The sequence below is a fragment of the Drosophila mojavensis genome, unplaced genomic scaffold, assembly GCF_018153725.1.
Source record: "Drosophila mojavensis isolate 15081-1352.22 unplaced genomic scaffold, ASM1815372v1 contig_36, whole genome shotgun sequence".
Taxonomy (NCBI): domain Eukaryota; kingdom Metazoa; phylum Arthropoda; class Insecta; order Diptera; family Drosophilidae; genus Drosophila; species Drosophila mojavensis.
This window is the reverse complement of record NW_025318858.1, coordinates 11,484,940-11,503,635: the sequence shown is the minus strand read 5'-3', so window position 1 is coordinate 11,503,635 and position 18,696 is coordinate 11,484,940. Positions and strand designations below refer to the sequence as shown.

General features: G+C 34.0%; 2 protein-coding genes across 6 annotated transcripts; both read left to right on the top strand.

Moving 5' to 3' along the window:
- The first annotated feature begins 1,371 nt into the window (after positions 1–1,371).
- LOC6576556 (protein bangles and beads) lies at positions 1,372–4,819 on the top strand. Of its 2 annotated transcripts, none has more exons than XM_002002509.4 (3): positions 1,372–1,677; positions 3,328–3,686; positions 3,768–4,819. In XM_002002509.4, exons 1-3 carry the CDS (start codon positions 1,652–1,654, stop codon positions 3,923–3,925), a joined length of 543 nt encoding a protein of 180 aa, XP_002002545.1. In that variant the 5' UTR covers positions 1,372–1,651; the 3' UTR covers positions 3,926–4,819. The 2 variants fall into 2 exon arrangements, with proteins under 2 accessions (XP_002002545.1, XP_043864864.1); XM_044008929.1 differs by lacking the exon at positions 1,372–1,677 and adding an exon at positions 2,078–2,166.
- Positions 4,820–6,523: 1,704 nt separating this feature from the next.
- LOC6576555 (choline/ethanolamine kinase) lies at positions 6,524–18,072 on the top strand. 4 transcript variants are annotated; one of them, XM_032728712.2, is made up of 9 exons: positions 6,524–6,927; positions 7,944–8,156; positions 13,501–13,607; positions 13,685–14,069; positions 14,145–14,297; positions 15,022–15,410; positions 15,478–15,543; positions 15,678–15,751; positions 15,834–15,918. In XM_032728712.2, the coding sequence occupies exons 1-8, from the start codon at positions 6,907–6,909 to the stop codon at positions 15,709–15,711; spliced, it is 1,368 nt and encodes a 455-aa protein (XP_032584603.1). In that variant the 5' UTR covers positions 6,524–6,906; the 3' UTR covers positions 15,712–15,751; positions 15,834–15,918. The 4 variants fall into 4 exon arrangements, with proteins under 4 accessions (XP_032584603.1, XP_032584602.1, XP_015020730.1 ...); XM_032728711.2 differs by lacking the exon at positions 15,678–15,751 and adding an exon at positions 17,210–18,072 and having other exon boundaries at positions 6,525–6,927; positions 15,834–16,251; XM_015165244.3 differs by lacking the exons at positions 7,944–8,156; positions 15,678–15,751 and adding an exon at positions 17,210–18,072 and having other exon boundaries at positions 6,526–6,927; positions 15,834–16,251.
- Positions 18,073–18,696: the final 624 nt, after the last annotated feature.

The window sequence follows — 18,696 nt, the reverse complement described above, 5'->3', positions numbered from 1 at the left end:
CCGGCTGTCCTCAGCTGTAGAACAATATTAAGCCAGGACGTGCACAATGGCACGTGATGCTGCTTAATCCATCTGTCTCGATGCGTCAACTGTGAGGTCGCTTATTACCTGCCTGCCTAAGAATTCGGACTACTGAAATTTCCGCTTTATTTTTAAGACTCAGAGCTCGAACAAATCGACAATTACTTTGATTGATTGCTTCAGATTTCCATTTGGCGGGCTAACGTATTATTATAACTATCGATAGCATTTATTCGCCGTCGTATTTAACATACATATCTAACTATTGGGGTACTCTTGCTGAAAATTCATTTGAGTGCATGATAATAATAAACAAAAACTATTACAGAGCTAGGAAATAAAAAGAGTTTTCCTTAAAGCGCATTAAAACGATCAAAATTGTCTTTGAATTTGTATAATCTTTTATAGATGGCGCCTCTAGAATTATATTTATTAGCTATGTATGTATATACTGTAAAGCATGCATATGTATGTATGTATGTATATACATAACATACACAATATACAATATATGCAATTACATATATGTATGTATACGGCTTGCAACTGGGACTAAAATGATCCGTGGATAAGAGCAGATATTTTCCTAATCCTTTATCAAAAGTATTATCAAAATACATCTATGACTCTACAGAGTAAAATCTGAACTACAACAAAGACTTATACTAACATAATACAAATAGAAAAGAGAGAGATTAATATGAAAAAGTAATAGAACAGATGCCGCTTAGACCATGTGTTTTGGAAACTTCCTGAAAATTGTATTTAAAATACATATATAGAAAGCCAAAATTGTACAAACTCTAACTATTAAACAAACTACAATCAGTAAAATGTAGATAATAATTAAATTATCCACATGACATTTAAATGAATCGTTGTTTTAAATATTTATGTGATTAAACATCGTGACTTAAAAGGCTATCGATATGAAAAATATTGCAGCTTTATTGAAAGGTAAAAGTATTTTCTCTCACTCTAACATACAATGCTTCTTGAAAGGCTGTTGCATTCACTCTATTCACCACATTCTAGTGCGACGCCATAGTCCCATACAACAGTACCATTTTGAGTTTAACATTATGTTAATACTTAAGAATTAATCACAAATTAAAAATCGACAAAAAGGAATTCGTTTTAATGGAGTTAAAATCTGTATTTAAGCATATTTTCGTTGAAGTTTGCATGTAAAAGTGAATACACATCAATTACATATAACTATATATTCCAAATTGCATTTTTTTTAAATATTTTGCCGCAAATATATCGATATCTAATTTGGTTTTGGAAATTATCGATGTGAATAGTAATATACCTAGTGTATATAAAGTTACCTCAGCTTCTGTCTCTGTCTCATTCGGCGTTTTTCTGCGTAACTGTGTGGACGTTATTCTGAACGGCAACCAAAAACCCAGCAGGCATTCAACTTTAAAAGCAGCAGAGCTACCTGAAAAAAGTGGTCAAGCAAGAGTAATTGCACAAATTTATGAAATTTGCGAATCTTGTTGTACCTACGTGTTTTGGTTTTAAGTATTAAAACAAGTCGTGTTTGCGTACGCGTGCTATTTGCAGAAAAGTAAAACTAAAACCTTCGCGCTTCTCTTTGAAAAGTAATTCTTTAAAAGTTAAAATGGCTGATGTGGCTGAGAAAAAGAAGTGAGTAATTTTATTTGGATTTGTGTGTAAATATGTGTGATCTAGCCTTTGTTGCATGTGTGTGTGTGCGTTGAATATGTTTAAACAATATATGCAGCGGCAATTGCGGGTAATTTCGCAAGTGATGTACATAATTTTTTTTTCCAACGGTTTGGAAAAAATTTCTTTTTGAATTTTGTGTCTATCCTACGTAAAATGCTTGAACAATCTATAGAGTTGTCTCGCTTACTCCAAAGCTGTCTAAATGTGCGCGCAAAAAACGACGCCGTTGAAATTGGCGCGGCGTCATGACGCTTTCTCGCTCTCACACTCCGGCCGGCAAACAGCGACGACGACAGCGGCAGCGACTTCGTCAGCATGCTTGTTGTTGGGCATGTTCGTGGTGGCGGCTGCTGGTAAAGGCAAAGAAGTAATATATTGAGCGTACATGTGGATGTGTGTATATACGTACTGTGTGCTGTGTGCAAAGCGGAGTGCGCAAATAAGTATGTATGTATATTTGTGTGAGCGTGTGAGCACACTGCATCAGTGTGTAGCATTCAAGTTGCCGCTCTTTTTTTTGTGTTCCGTTTGAGTTTCAGCTGTCGTTTTGTCTGTCTCGTCTGTTTGCTTTTGCCCCTGTCGTCTGGCCATTAATTTTTGTCAGTATTGTCTTGCGCATATTTCGTTTAAAGCTTAAAGCTTGGCATTGTTGGCCGCTTCTTTGCGCTCTTTGCTTGTTTTTGTGCTAATGAGCTGCTCAAATCAAATTCTGTTTTCAGATATATTTTGTCATTGCCTAAAATAAACGCAACGCCATGCCGGTTGCTCGCACTCGCATTGTCTACGTTTCGCTCTGCGTTTTCTTTTAACTTCTCTTGCGACGCAGTTGAAGATAACCGTTAGAAACCTTTTGTCTGTTGTCTGAGGTTGTGTTAGTCGCCGGGGTAGGGGGAAAGCTATTGTATTGTAGGTGTTTGTGTTAGTGTACATGTGTATATATATTTTGACCGTTATTTTTGCCGCTTTGCCTTGCAATGCAATTCTTTAAGCGCGCTCTTGCTCGCTCTTTGTTTGCTGTTTCGCTTGTGTACGTGACGCGCGCGCATTGTAGCCCACAAATGGTGTGTGCGAGGGAGACGCAAATAGTGTTTAAAACATGAAAACCAGTTTTTTTTTCGTCAGTTCGCTCGTTGTATTTCAAGCAAGTCGCGCTTTTTTTTTTTTTTTTTTTTTTTTTGCACGCTTTGCCTTTGCTCTTTACTCTTCACTTTACATTTTATGCTATGTACACCTATTATCCGGCTGGTGTATAAAGGAAAAAGCACAATTTTTTGTTATATATTGAAGCGCATGCCGCTCACCTTTTTTTTGTTTCTTTTTGCGTCGCAGTTTCCACGAGTTGTTGCTCCCATTTATCATTTGCGGCGGCAGATGCTTTTAACAATGTGATTGTGTGTGTGTCTGGCTCTATTTCTACTGAGGGTGGTTGTAACCAACGCGGAAACGACGCCGGCTGCGGAGTTAACGGCTTTTGCCGAACTTTCGTATGATTGAAATTTTTCTCTCGATTTTTAATAGATTTGCGAAATGTTTGAATTCCTGCATTTTCTTGATTTTCTAATTTTGTATATTTATGTAAAATATCTACTTATTTTTAACTAATCACAGCGAGACCCCCGTGGTTGAGAAAGTTGCCGCTGAAGAGGTTGATGCTGTAAAGAAGGATGTCGTCGCTGCCGACGATGCAGCAGCAGAGACACCGACCACCACAGAGAACGGTGCTGGCGAGGAGTCGAGCAGCAGTGTCGATGGCGCTAAAGAGAACGGTGCTGAGGCCAGCGCCGAAGCTGCGCCCGCTGCCGACGCTGTCGATGGTGAGAAGACAGACGCCGCAGCACCAGCCGATGAGAAGAAGGTAGATGTGGAGGCTGAGAAGACAACAGCTGAGGCTAAGCCAAGCAGCGAGGCCGCCGCAGCGGTTGAGAATGGCGCCGATGATGCAGAGGCAGCTAACGGTGACTCAAAAGGTAAATGTGAAAGAATAAACATAACCTCGAAATTTGACATTTAATTTGTATTTTCTTTTCATTTTGGTGCCCCATTTTTAGATGCGCCCTCCGCTGAAGCTGTGAAGCGAAAGGTGGATGATGCTACCGCTAAAGCCGATGAGGTCGTTGCCACGCCGGAGAAGAAGGCGAAGCTGGACGAGGCCAGCTCAAAGGATGAAGTTCAAAATGGTGCCGAAGCCAGCGAGGTGGCTGCCTAAAGAGTCCTGGCTAACTGCATCGCATCGCATCGCCCGCTCAGCCAGCAGCACAGTAATACATTTAAATTTACTAACATACACAAACAAATCACACACAAAATGCGCTCACGCACTCATGCACAAACATACGCACACACACATACCAACACTGACTTGAGTTACTCTGTATGTATGTGTGAGTGTGGATGTGCATGTGTGTGTGCTGACATTTCTAATAACAATCCTGTAAAAAGGGAGCGTAGTCTTAAAATGTACCGATTCTCTCTGACTTTACTAACAAAAAAGAAAAAAAAAGCAACAAGAAAAAATCCATTATCATTTAAAATTTACTTAAAAACAAAAACTTAACTTTAAAGAAAAAAGTATATATATATAAATACAAAAAAGAAACAATTAAGATGCGTTTTAAGCAGACAAGCAGACAAGCAAACAAAAAAAAAGAAGAGTTGTACACAAGAAAAACATCAAATTTAATAATAATATAATAAAAAAAAAAGAAGCAAACCATACAAAAACAATTTGCAAGTCTTGTAAAAGTAAACGAAAACAAATTTAATATTACGCATTTGTCATTTTTAAGATAATTTCTTTTTTAATTTTATGTATGATCCTATATTATATATGAGTATTTATATTAAAAGAAAAAACAAGCTCTATGTTTAAAACTCGATAAAAAAAAACAAACAAAAAAAGAAAGAACTCCTAAAGAAGAAACAGGAAATAACATAAAGCTGCCCGCGCCCCTTCAAGCTCCTCACATGAAAGATTTATAAATAGAAATATGCATATATGAAAGGAATATCAAGTTTTTATATAGCAATGAAATCAACAGCGCCGACTCGCCAAACTTAAGAAAATTAAATTATATTTAACAACTTTAATGTACAACCGTAATTTTTTTGAATTTTTTTTATATACTTTTATTTTACTGTATGACTTGGCTAAATCTTCTATCTATTCTTTTCGCATTTAACGTGTCTAATTTTGTGTAAAGGGCGTTCGTTATATACATATGTATATGTGAGTATATTGGTGGTTTCTTATTTACATAGGTTCCTCTTCCCCCACATTTTTATTCAGCGCTTTGCTCTCTTCCTCGCACTCACACGCACTCCTTAAACTTTGACTAAGTTGTTTAATGGCAACAGAAGAGCAGCGTAAAAAGCAACAAGAACAAACAGACGAAACCATAGGCAATAACGCATGCAGAAAAACAGAAAGGCAAATGAAATAAAAGGTAGACACAGAACACACTATTAAAATTAGAGCAGTGTATGTGAAGAAGTGGCAAAATTGAAAGAATACAAAACTTTTCTAAAGTAAAGAGCCGTACAGAACATTCAGCCAAGTTAAGCAGCAACAACAACAAGCAGAAAACGGCTAACAAAACGTAGCCAGATGCAGAGAAAAAATGATATAAAACCACAAATAAAAAACAACATTCGAGAACATTCAAAAATAAATGGAAGAACAAAAGAAATACAAAAACAAAAACCAAGTTAATTATTATGTCTACTCTTTGGTTGGGTTTCGGGGGGCTTTGCGCCTTTCTAGAAACTTCCTAGAACTCGCTCGCATCGTATGTTTGTGTGTGTGTGTTTGCATGCACATTTGGACGCGACTGTACACCATAGACATGGCTTATCAGCAGCAACCGTTTTTGGCATTGAAGTGCGTCGAAAAAAGCTCCAATGCGGAATTAGCATATTCATTTAAATAAGGTATTTCTTATATGTATGTATGTATATATGTATTTACATTTAAAATCTAATCTGACAGAAGTTTTTTCTTACATGGAAAAAAGCTCAATATGAATGTAATATAGTATAAGTAAATGCACGAAAATAAATATGATCGCATCCGTGCGGATGTGAGTCACATTTAAAGTACATTTGTAAAGCATCTACAAAAGCTCGACGGCGAAAGCTTTTCATTGGTAAGCTAGCATTTTCGAGATAGCTTTCATTGAAAGCTGCCAACTTGTAGAGCATCGTATTGGCCATGTAAACCGAAAGCTTTTCGGCGAGCGTTGCTCCAGAAGTAGTAGATTTTTCTTGCTTAATGTGCATATTAAGTTGAACACGGCTTGAGCAGCCCTCGTGTAACAATATTGCGGTACTGCGCGCGTGCCAATTGGCATGAATTTTAGAAAACTCTCAATGGAGCTTTGGAAAACATATTTATTTGAAACGCAATTGATTGGCTTTGACCCAAAAATAAAAATAAAAAAAACTGGTTCTATTATTATTTCACAATTAAACTAATCAAAATTTATTTATTTATTAGAATATAAAATGATTTTTTACAATTTAAATAAAAATGTATAGAAACAGCTGTAGCAGTTAACCTTGAGTCGTCTGTCAAGTTGCGAAATTCAAATTGGTGGGATAGCAAAATTCTCGATTGTTGCCTATTGTTGCTCACTTGCAGAAGCTCATTGGCAGAGCGCTATGAAACTCACCAGCTCAGTTCGAAATGAAAATGCGAGAGAGAGAGAGGAGAGCTGCCGTGCAGAGTGCTAAACCAAGGTGATAAGATAACGAAGAGTAGGCGAAAATCACACTGCCCTCTTTTGACACTCTGCAGCGACTCAAAGCTTCGATCGCAGTAGCAATTGAATCGTGCGCGCGAGTGGATGCTAAAGCGGAAAGCAGTGCAACGTTAAACCCGTTAATCAAACAGAAACAGTCAACAGCTCAACTAGTTGTTTTTATTTATACGTTTTATTGTAATTATATTTAGTTAACAGTGACGTCGCAGTTTATAGAGCACGTGGATGTATCTTTAATTGTTTCTGTCAAGTGGAGGTGTAAATAAAAAAACGAATAATAAAAAAAAAAAAAGAAATACTAAAACAGACAAACACACGGTCACAACAGGGACTCACGCACGCACATACTCGCACATTGCTGTTACGTACCTTTTTGAACATCGCGTGTGGAAGGTAGAGCGAGAGAAAGAGGAAGAGTGTACGCAGTAAGATGTCCAACAATTTGCAAACGGTAAGAGAATGCAGAATGCAGAGAATGCTTTATAACCCGTTTCATTATTATTGTTGCTCTTGGTAGCAGCTTCTCTGCATTATTTTTGTTTTTGTTACGAATTCTCTACGTATTCGCGAACATTGACCGATACGGCCATTCGTGTGTCATCGTGAAATCTTTGGCGGCTTTCAGGCTCTCTTGCAAAGCGCACCAAGAAGTCCATTCATTTTGCTAACACGTTTGTCGCCTGCAGTGTGAACTATTAAAAAAAAATGTATTGAAATAACTTTTGACAGCTGCTGAAATTAGTTGTCTTTAAAGTTTGTAATGAATAATTGAGCATTTGTTATTGATTTTGATTTTGGTATACAATTTGTTGGTATATACATGCGCATGTATGTAATCAGATCTATTTCTAGTCTACTGTGCTAACTGCTTTAATCGAAAGTGCTAAAGAAAAGATGATTATTTTTATTTATATATTCATATATTTTTAAATACATTCTTTTTTTTATTATTTATATATAACTATTTGTTCTACTGTGTTAAACGCTTTAATGGAAATTATTGAAAGAAACAAAAATAGTTGCTTTTATTTTTAATGCGTATTACACGGCATTGATGTCATCAATCTCAATGAACTGATAAGCTGAAGCAAATATACATATAGATGTAGAGGTATTGGCCTATTATCTGATAGAGTATTACAGAGTCGATCTGTTCGGTCACTTCAAGGCTCTTCCGTTGTTGCATTTGATTTCATTTTTTTATTGTCATTTTTTAATGATTCCACGCTTCTAGCTTATTCCTTGTTGGGCTTATCGCATTGTTATACATTGTTGTTATACATTGTTATACATTGTTGTCGTTGGCTCTCTTTATAATACAACTGGCGGCATGTTCTTGATAAGCATGTTTCTCTTCTTGTTGTTGTTCTTTCTCCTTTTGTTTTCGTATAAATATTGCTTTTATTTTACTCTCTTCAAATTTTGCCATATTTTGTTGATTTATTTATGTATACTCTGGGGTTAAAGCTCGTGTCGCAGACACTTATCGCAATGGGCGCCGCACAGGTTGCTCTGCGCACGGGCAGCACGCGCTGCCTTAGCCAGACGCTGACGCGCATTTACCGCTACCCGCCCGACTCTAACGGCCGGTGGAGTTGCCAGAGTCGACGCAATAGGTCACGTGCCGTCGCTGCTGCGGCGCAGTTGCGCAGCGAATTGCAGACGCATAGCTTTAGTCAGGTAATTGCTTTAAGCCAATTATTATATACCTAGAAAACATACATACACAAATATACACACACATATATACAAGCATAAATATACACACATACATACACAAATAAATTTAAATACCTAAATGGGATTTACCCAACCGCTGTCGTTATTATTCTTGCTAGTTTTCTGTAAAGTAACTTTTGATTATTATGATTATTTTAATGAATCATTTACTCGCAGTGAATCATCTTGTAAGTGAGAAAAATAGAAAATAGAACAAAATAGTTGCGGGAAAACTAAAAAAAAAAAGACCAAAGTTGATTTAAATAAAAATAATAAAATAACAATATAAACAAAGTCGAACGTTTTTATGAATACTCAAGTGTATATATTCTATTATATATTTCAATTTATTATTAACTATATTATTATTATTTTTATTTATTTTATATTTTTTTTTTTGCTTTCTATTCTTCAATTATTAATTTATTTATGAATATATTCTTATTTATATTTAAATATTATTATTTTATTTTATATTTTACACACAACTATTTGTTAAATTTTATTTATTTTGTATTATACATATATTATTCATTATTCATTTAATGACTTAATTTAGGGTTCATAACAGACATTTCCAAATAAAATCGTAATTTACAAAAAATACACTAAGTCCGCAATATTGCATAATTGTATATAAGAATTTAATTCTAATGTAACTATTTTTTACTTTTGGCAATAACTATTGAATTAATTGTTAGAGCAAAGACGAGATAAGATAAGAGACAGAAAGGGACAATTAGAAAAACTAATAATAAGTACTTAAAGAATGTAACTTGGCTTTAATATTCAATATTAAATAAATTTTGAAAATGTTAAAACTTTTGTAAAATTATATTAACTTTAGTTATAAATACTTTAAAACTTATATATTTTTTTTTTGTAAAAATTAAAATTATTTAATGTGGCGTTAGCTAAATACACAATTTAATCTGATAAAATGTTAAAAATTACTTAATTACTTGTTAATGTTAAGTAACATTAATCCAATTTGCTCATCAAATTCGAATTTGTTTGTAATTTATAAATCTTTACAGACCCATCGATAGGTATTTGATAAATGTACATATTTATTTGAGATACTGCCCACAAGCTTAAGCTAATTATTAGCCACGTGTTCCACATCAACCATAGAATTGTATTTTATTTTCTATACCTAACAGCTCCAAAAGTTTTTTTGGCATGCTTATTTTTAATTTGCTTTCCACTTAATAGGTATTTGTATAACACGCGTTTCAAATCTTATCTCTAGTTTCGCGCTGTGCAATGAGAACTTTCAACTTTTTGGCAAACAAATCTAAATTTAGTCTTTTTTTTTCGGGGAAGTTACCAATTAATACTGACCTACATATGAACATTGCGATTAGAGGAATGTTAAATGTACATATTTAATTATAATTTAAATATATTATTAAAAGATGTAAAATAAAAAATGCATATAAGACTGAGAATATAATTTTAAGCTGGTAAACATTTTTTTTAACATTAAACTGAATAAAATTAGGCGATCTATAGTAAAATGTAAATTAATTTTGTAATTTATTATGTGAACGATTTCGAAGAGCTTTAATGAGCTTTTAGATAGAGCCTTAATATTATATCTTCATGATGTTGCCAAATAAAAATTAAGAATATATGAAATACAAATTTCTTCTCATTTTTATTAGTTCTTGAGCTTTATAAGTCTGTGGATACTCTGGCAAACTGGTAAATAAGATTAATAAATATATGAATAAAAAAAAAATTTGATAATCTATATATTCGACAATTAGAATAATAAAAAATACTTTAACAAATTAAACCCAAATTCAGTAATATCAAGTAAATTATTTAAATAGAGTATTGCCTAGTCGCTATTAATCGGTGCCTAACTACAATGTAGATAGACCTTAAAATACAAATTATTAAATCTACAGTTGCGTACTTAAAAGATTTGCCATTGGCAAAAGCAAAATATAAGTGAAAAATATTTTCCGATTAAATTTTTGCAAGTGGGCGCTAAATAAAATAGTTCTTGATAAGTTTTAATAGAACTGATAAGGCCCGGAACAGGCTTTGGGAAAAAAGTCTTATTCACATTAATATAGTAATTTTTATAGTTCTCGCTATTTGCTATTAAATGCCTTTAATGGGCTTATCAGGTTCAGGTATAAAACTTGTATATAGTTTATATACTTGCGTGTTCTTTTGGCCATCAAATGTCTCTCTCACATTGTTTTACACATTATATGAAATATTTATATCAACTGTTTGCCATTCTTACAATATATTGTTGTTCCACTTGATAAGAGACATTTGCTTTGTGCGTAAATGGAAGATTTTCTTGTTGCGCTGTTTGCGTGGAAAATTCCACAAAATTTACATTGAGCTCGTTATATTTACAAGTGTGTGGGTGTGTGTGTTTGGGGTGAAAGTTGTCTGTATTTTGATGCACCGATGGATTAAACTAGTTTTTTTTTTTTTTTTTTTTTTTTTTACCAGCTATAGTTTTAGGATATTCAAACTTACTTACATAATAAAACATGTAAGAACGTTGCATTCGGGCGTTATCGACTGCAGAATACGCCTTCACGGGTCAACGTATATTTTTCAAATTTCAATTCTCCAGCTTTGAAAGCCGAACAGACGGACGGATATTGCACAAAACCAATAAACTCATTTAATTTTTGTGAGTAAGCATAAAAATTAAATAAATATTTTAATGGATGATAAAGATGAATGAAGAAGGGGAGTCGAAAATGTCTTGGGCCATTTAAGAGAGGATAGAAAATGAATGAAACGAATGAATAGAAAAATCTAGGGAGAGAGAGAGAGAGAGAGTAAGAGAGAGAGAGTGAGAGAGAGAGTGAGAGAGAAGAGAGAGAGAAGAGAGAGAAAGCTGAGCTAATCCTGAAGGGTTGCAGCCCTTCGTGCACCTTAAGGCAAAGAAAAAATCTTATAAATAACTGCATACCTGCTGCATATGGATTAGATCCAACTGGAAGGTTTTACTTGTGAGGATATATATATATATATTTATATCTATGTACACTATACATATGTACTTGTATCTGCAGTTCTAATTTATAGAAATTATCGTTTTCTTTAAATTGCCTAATTGCCTTTTTAATGGAATTTTATATGGGTGATTTTTCGAAATATTTAATTTTCTTATTATATCATATATATGCTAAGCTAAAATTCGAACAGTCGTCCAACTGGAAGCAGGTCAACGAACGTTCATTGATGATATATGTATATCAAGGCCTTAGTTGTAAGTTTTGAGCAGCATTTACAAGCACTTGAATGATACAATCTAATCTTAAATAGGTGCTAGACTACAATGAGTTGCCATTAAACCAGTTTCAAATAGTTTTTCTCTACTTAAGTTGTTTTTCTTTTTTTTTTTTACCTGTCGTCCAGAAATCGAACATCTGTTGAAAAATCAGAGAAGGCAAAGCAATTGACGTAGTTGGTAGTTACGTTCGTGGTTTGTGTGCTAGGTAAGCATATACTTTAGCCCTAGCGCAACCAGAGGGCAAGGTGGTTGGTGGTGCATCAACCACCAAAGACAGAGATAGAGAGAGACAGAGTGAGAGAGTAAGACATAGAGAAAAAGAGCGAGACCGAAATGAGTAGACTGAGCGAGCATCTCAGGGCTACGATGAGTCAGTTCTGTTGTGAGCTGTTTCAGTTTATTATTGAACGCCCAGCTGTGAGGAACTAATCCACTTAATACGGAACAACATTGAAGACTTGCGTGCATACGGAATTGTTAAATCAGTGTTTTTTATATAATTAGATTTACACATAGCGTTTTATATATAGTATTTGAAAATTTATCGGGATTTCTTGTAAAACGGAATAAACGTAGTATGAGACAACGTAAAGGTTGCATTAAACAAAAAACTCGTCGTCAAAAGCAGCAGAAATTTCTAGATATTGATCAAAATTGTTGTAAACGTCCACGCTGTAATTATGAACATATCTGGCAACATTTTCGACGCAATGTAAGCGAACCATATTTAAGTAAATATAATATATTTAATATATCTAACAAATTTAACATATCTAATATATTTGATTTAATTTTGTTTTTAGATTATTCAAAAATCTAAAAATTCTATTATAATATGTTTGGTACATGATAGTTGATAAACATGGGATTTTTATTTGCAGCATATTTAATGTTTTAGGACACATGTTATTTTGTAAACAACTATTTGTTGTTTGCCATAATTGCTATTTTTGTACATATTTTTATTTCAGAATCATTTACGTTTCATTTAAAATTAAATTTGTAAGCAGTATATTTATTTTTTATGAAAATATGTACCATTATATATGTTTGGTAATATTTTGGTAAATGTTCAGAATAGGAAAATGTTATGTTTATGTTAGACCTATGTTGCTATATGTTATCCAGAGCCTGGGTTAATATACCACCATAGTACTCATTTCCTACATTAGAGGTAAATGTTGACTATTTGCACATCATATGTTACGTACATGTTAGGTACATGATAGGTAAATGTGAGGTACATTTTTGCTATCACTTAGGTACATGATACGCACAGTTGATATATACACACACCAGTAGAATCCCGATAATTCGAAATGGCGAGGGGATAAGTTCTTTTCAATTTACACAGAAATTCAATTTATCGAGCATTATTGAGAACAAATTTCTTTCCAGGGGAAAATCGATTTATCGCGAATTTCGATTTAGCGGGGTACAAATTATCGATTATATGTTAGCTAAAATTGAGAAAAAGTTTAATTAGTTATTATTAGCCTACAAATAATGTAATTCCTAGCTAGACATCATGTACTAACTTGTTTTACCTCATATAAAATATACATATATATTATATTTGAATTGTACGCCTAAAAACACTTTTAGTTCTCTCGGGACCTTGCACTTGTACTAAAAATTGTACGCGAGGCTACTTAGAATTTAGACATTGTTTATTTTCAGTTTTGTATATACACAATATATTGCATGCCATTTTTCGTTGTTGTTTTGCATTGAACACATTGAAGTATATTATATTGTATATTATTCTTCTATATGTACATATTTGATATTATTAGTACGACCCACCAATACTCACCCTCGCGAAACCTCTGCCGGGTATGAGTACCCGCATTTGTTTTGTCAATTCGTAAACGTCAAAAGTTTTTTCTCTCTCTCTTGCGCGCGCTCTCTCTCTTTTTCTCTTGTCTCTGTAAGGCACACTCTCTTCTCTTCTGTTTTACTCAATTATAATTTCTGTTTCTCTTTGGTTTTTGGTACATTTAACGCTCTTGGCACACATCCAAATAGGCCACACTTGAGGAAATTCGCCAAGCGGCTGCGCGCATTTGCCGTGACTATCTAACCGGACGCTGGAAGGTGGTTACCCCAGAGCAATTGGTGGTAAAGCGCATCAGGTGAGTTCCATATTACAAATTTGCATAAAATCAATAAAAAGTCATTTAATCTGTACAAATATATTATTGCGTTTTAGCGGTGGTCTCTCGAATTTCTTGTATTACGTCAGTTTGCCCGACTTGGATGATTTTGATGAACAGCAATTGTTGGAGGTAGAGCAGCAGCAACAGCAGACAGGAAATGTCAACGTCAACATTGGCAAACACGTCATAGCCGCCTCGGCATTTGCTAAGAATAGCGAAAACAACAACAACAATAATAATAACAATAACAACAACAACAATATCAAAGATGTGGCACCGGAGGTAACAAAAAATCCCTCAGCCATCACCCACGCCGATGATGATGATGACGATGCGGCGCTGAGCGCTAAACAGGCAAATAAAAGACGACGCTTTGATAGCGACAGCGGCGATAGTTTGCTGCGACGTTTGCACAGTCCCAAGCAGGAACCCCGTGAGGTAGGTCGATCACATTTGACAATCTCTTTATAAATGCTAATACTTAAATAAAAATAAACTCTCAACACAATATAGGTGCTGCTGCGCATCTATGGTCAAACGCATGGCGATCATGCCCTGGAGACCATGATAACAGAGTCTGTGGTATTTGCCCTGCTCAGCGAACGTAACTTTGGACCGAAGCTGCATGGCATATTTCCCGGTGGACGCATTGAGCAATATATACCGGTGGGTTGGGCAGCAGAAGTAGATAGAACAAACTAGAAGAGTACAACAATTGCCGATTTATTTTGTCTTTTAATATTTAGATTGAGATTGTCATATTTTAAGTAAGATTTTTTTTGCATATCTAGATAGACTGAGTGATAGGTATATTTGTTATCAACATGCTAATATTAATCGAGTAAATATAAGTGTATTAAATTTAAGATTGACATCTTTATCAAAATTTTTGCACAGATATAGATTTAGGCTTGCAAATATATAGAGATGTAGATGTAGTTATTCATATGTTAATACTGTAATCAAGTAGATGTACCCTTTGTGCTGTATAGAATACTTCTAGAAATTTTATGTTCTTTTGTGTATGTATATACTATTCAAGTATTTAATCATATGAATCAATTTTAGTCTAGCCAAAATAATTATAAAATTAGTTTAGAAAATGTTTATCAATACAAAAGAAAGGTTTTTTTTTTTTTTATAATACTTCTGAGAAATAATAGTCTAATACTTCTGTAATAGGCATAATCAAATATATCGCTTAATTTATTTTATTTTATTTTCTTAAAAAAAAAAGTTTGCTTTATATATTAGTTTTGCTTGCTTTTACTTAAGGTGATCAGTACCAATTTTAGATCAGTAAATCCGTGCTATAGAGAAATATACACAAAATTGTGGGACTATTCAATACCCTGTAGCTTAAAATACTTATATATTTATATTCATTCAGGCACGCACATTGACCACCACAGAGCTGGGCGATGCTCGTATTTCGATGAAGATAGCTGAGAAAATGGGTGAAATACACAGCTTGAATATACCAATGTCGAAGGAACCGGACTGGATATGGAATTGCATGGACCGTTGGCTGGCCAGCTTGGATAGCATTGTAAAGGGCAAAATTGAATCGAAACCGAATTCGACAGTATTGCAAAAGCAACGTGAACTCATGCGATCCATTGACTATGTTCGGGAAATAGCCTGGCTAAGATCGGTGATAGAAGCGGGCGACTATCCCGTTGTCTTTTGCCACAACGATCTGCAGGAGGGCAACATATTATTGAGGCAATCAAACAATGGAAATGACCGTACACCCAGAGAATCGATAAGTAGTCTAAGGTAGATAGAATTATTTAATTTATAATATTCTTAGAGATGCCAATAATTCATTTCAACTCTGCCATAGATCCAATTTTGATGAGACCCTGGGCGATAGTCTGGATGGCAACAGTAATTTGGATGCGGATGACAAGTGAGTGAGCTATGTGGCTTAGTAGAAACCATTATTGGACACTAACCCGTATTTATTTGCCAATTGTTAAATTAGTAATTAGGTTATATTGTATATACCTTATGTATGCTTGTTAAAACTACCTTAAATTCTAGATGGCAGGCCCCATTGCTGCGGTCGTCAAAATGAAATTTTAATTCGGCATAAGCAAATTACCAAATACATACAGGTTATCCATGCCATAGCATACAATCACTATGATTAACTGAACTAATCGTATTCCTCTGTCTCATCCCAATATATAAATGCAGTAAGTCGCATAGTGCGTCACCCTGCCCGGAATTGGACACCACGGATGATTCCGCACTGGACTCGAGCTTTATGTCCGATCATGAGCCAGATCTCATTATCATTGATTTTGAATATTGCGCCTACAATTATCGTGGCTTCGATTTGGCTAATCATTTCATTGAGTGGACCTTCGACTACACCAATCCTCAATTCCCATACTTTCACCACTACAAACATCAATACGCACCGGTGCAGCAACGTCGTGATTTTATCGTCAACTATTTGAAGAAATATCACGATGATGAGCACTACGAGCCCCATATGGAGGAGCTCGATGCGGTCGATGCCGAAATACAACTATTTACAATGCTCTCTCATCTATTCTGGAGCCTCTGGTCTGTGGTGAATGTTACGTCAGCCATTGAGTTTGGTTATTGGGTATGTTTTTGTTAAATAGATATATATTTGATCTCATTGCTAATGTTTAATTTATTTCTGTATATAACACAGCTTAATAAAGCTTATATTACATTAGATCACGCTGTTGTGGTTAATATATATTTGCTGCTGCTGTCAATTAATATATATTTGACTACAATATATCTAATATATATCATCTATATAGAGCTATCGACTCAGACACACAGCTACAATTGTGAATGATTTTAATATTCTATTCAGTTTCGAATTACAAACGTCAAGTCACTTAGTGCTCGGAGTGCGCTGAGAGCTGAGAGAGACTGTATTCTCTTTACAACAATATAGATCTATAGAGTCTCTTAAATTCTCTTAAATTAAACTTCTGGTTGTTGGGCCCTATCTGTAGGGCTTAGAAAAACCTAAATTTTAATTCAGCTTAAAATGTAGTAGAAAGCTTCTCTATACTTATGAAATTATCATTTTAATTAATCTCGCAGTACAATGAAAAAATGATTCATAATATAATTTCACGAAATATTATTCTGAGATTATAGCTCAATAGTTAATTCCTAAAATTACTTTTTATAATGAAGAAAAAAAAAGCCGTGATAGAAAGAAAATCTATATGTATATGAATATTTTTTTAATCCGTTTAATTAATGCGAGATTCAATATTTAATTTTGGAATAGGTAATAGGGACCTGAATTGATTTTATTGTAAAGTATTTATTTCGAAGTAAGAAATATGTTTTAAAATGGTTTAATAATTGTTTTATATATGTATATATATATATATATATTTTTTTTTTTTTTAAATATGTAATAATATCATAAATTACACATTTAAATATATTTCATTTTTTAAAGTGCTGTTAAGGAATAAATAATTTATATAAATATAATTGTAGCTATTTAATTTTAATTGCATATATGAATTTTTGTTAACTTTTCAACTAATCTTTGGCATCTCTTGCAGGAATATGGCATCGCACGCATACTGGAGTACCAGCAGTTGAAGTCCGCCTATTTGGGAAAATGAATTATCGGGACTTGAGGATTAACTTTAAGGCAAAACTATCAGCGCACTTAATTGAATCATTAAGAGTACTTAAGTGGCCTTAATATTAAAACACCTACAATAACTAAAACAAATTACTAAAAAGAAAAACAAACAAACACCAACTAAGAAAAACATTTAGTCAGGAGTTACTAAATTATTCTAGCTTAGTTAATGCAAGCATACACTACTATACACTATGTGCATATGAGCTAAATGACTAGAAATGAGCAGATCTTATACTGACTATGGATATGCTGATATATGCATATATGTATCTATCTATGTATACATATATACATGATTTGTGCTGTGCATGGCATGTTTATATATTTTGTATATTATTAAATTTTTAATCATTTAACGCTGAGAAGAAAAGTCAAAATGTAACAATTGCAGCTGTGATTATTGCGTGAGTTAGGCAGAAAACAATAATTAATTCGCTCATTTAGGGATTTTGAGTAAAGTTTTGGTTAAAGTATTAAGACAGCACTAACTAACACAACTAGCTAATTCGCATACACTCTCCTTACTCAGCTCGATTCACACTACACACTCACACACATACACCTCCCACAGAGTTACTCTTAGCAATTTATTCGAGTTTATTTCACGTTCGAATTTCTGTTCAGCAACATTTTCATCGAAATTCACTTTTTGGTTTCCTTTGAAGTATTATTTTTGCTTTCCACTGCATATAACACCTAAATCGATTGTATTCTTTCAACCTGATGCGCAACATCTATAGCGCAGAAATAATTAACAAATCAGCAAATAATAAATTGGCCTTTTTGTTCTGTCTTTTGATGGTAGCGATCGATAAATATCGATAAATAAATATATATATTCCGTAAATGAATTTAGTTAAATAATATCTATGTGTAATTAGTATTTAATGTATTTGCGTCTATTTTTTAATGCAATTAATAAATCAAATATTTAGTTCAAATTACAAATACAATTAGTATTGATTTTATGTATATAATATATATGTAAATGTATATATATCTAAATATTTGCTATGCATCTGCTGTGCGACCCAAATAGGAAAAGCTTATGCAATGAAACAATAAAATATTGAGCCTAGAATCTACAATCAGTTTATATTTAGAATTTATAATTAAGTAGGCTTCCTCAAGAGGAAAGACACAAAGACGGACATATTGACACAGCTCGTCATTGTGATCAGGAATATATACTTCATGGGGTCTGCTACGCCTCTTTCTGCCAGTTACAACGATTATACCTCGCTCTAAGTTATACTGAGACCGGCTCTGACAGGCTCTGTTGTTAATTTCCTTTGCCAAGGAGTTCGACCAATCACGGCCATTCCTATGATAGTAACTCAAAACAATGCAATGAGGTGACGCCAGGAGAATATGCGAGAGCACGAATGCCGGAATGCT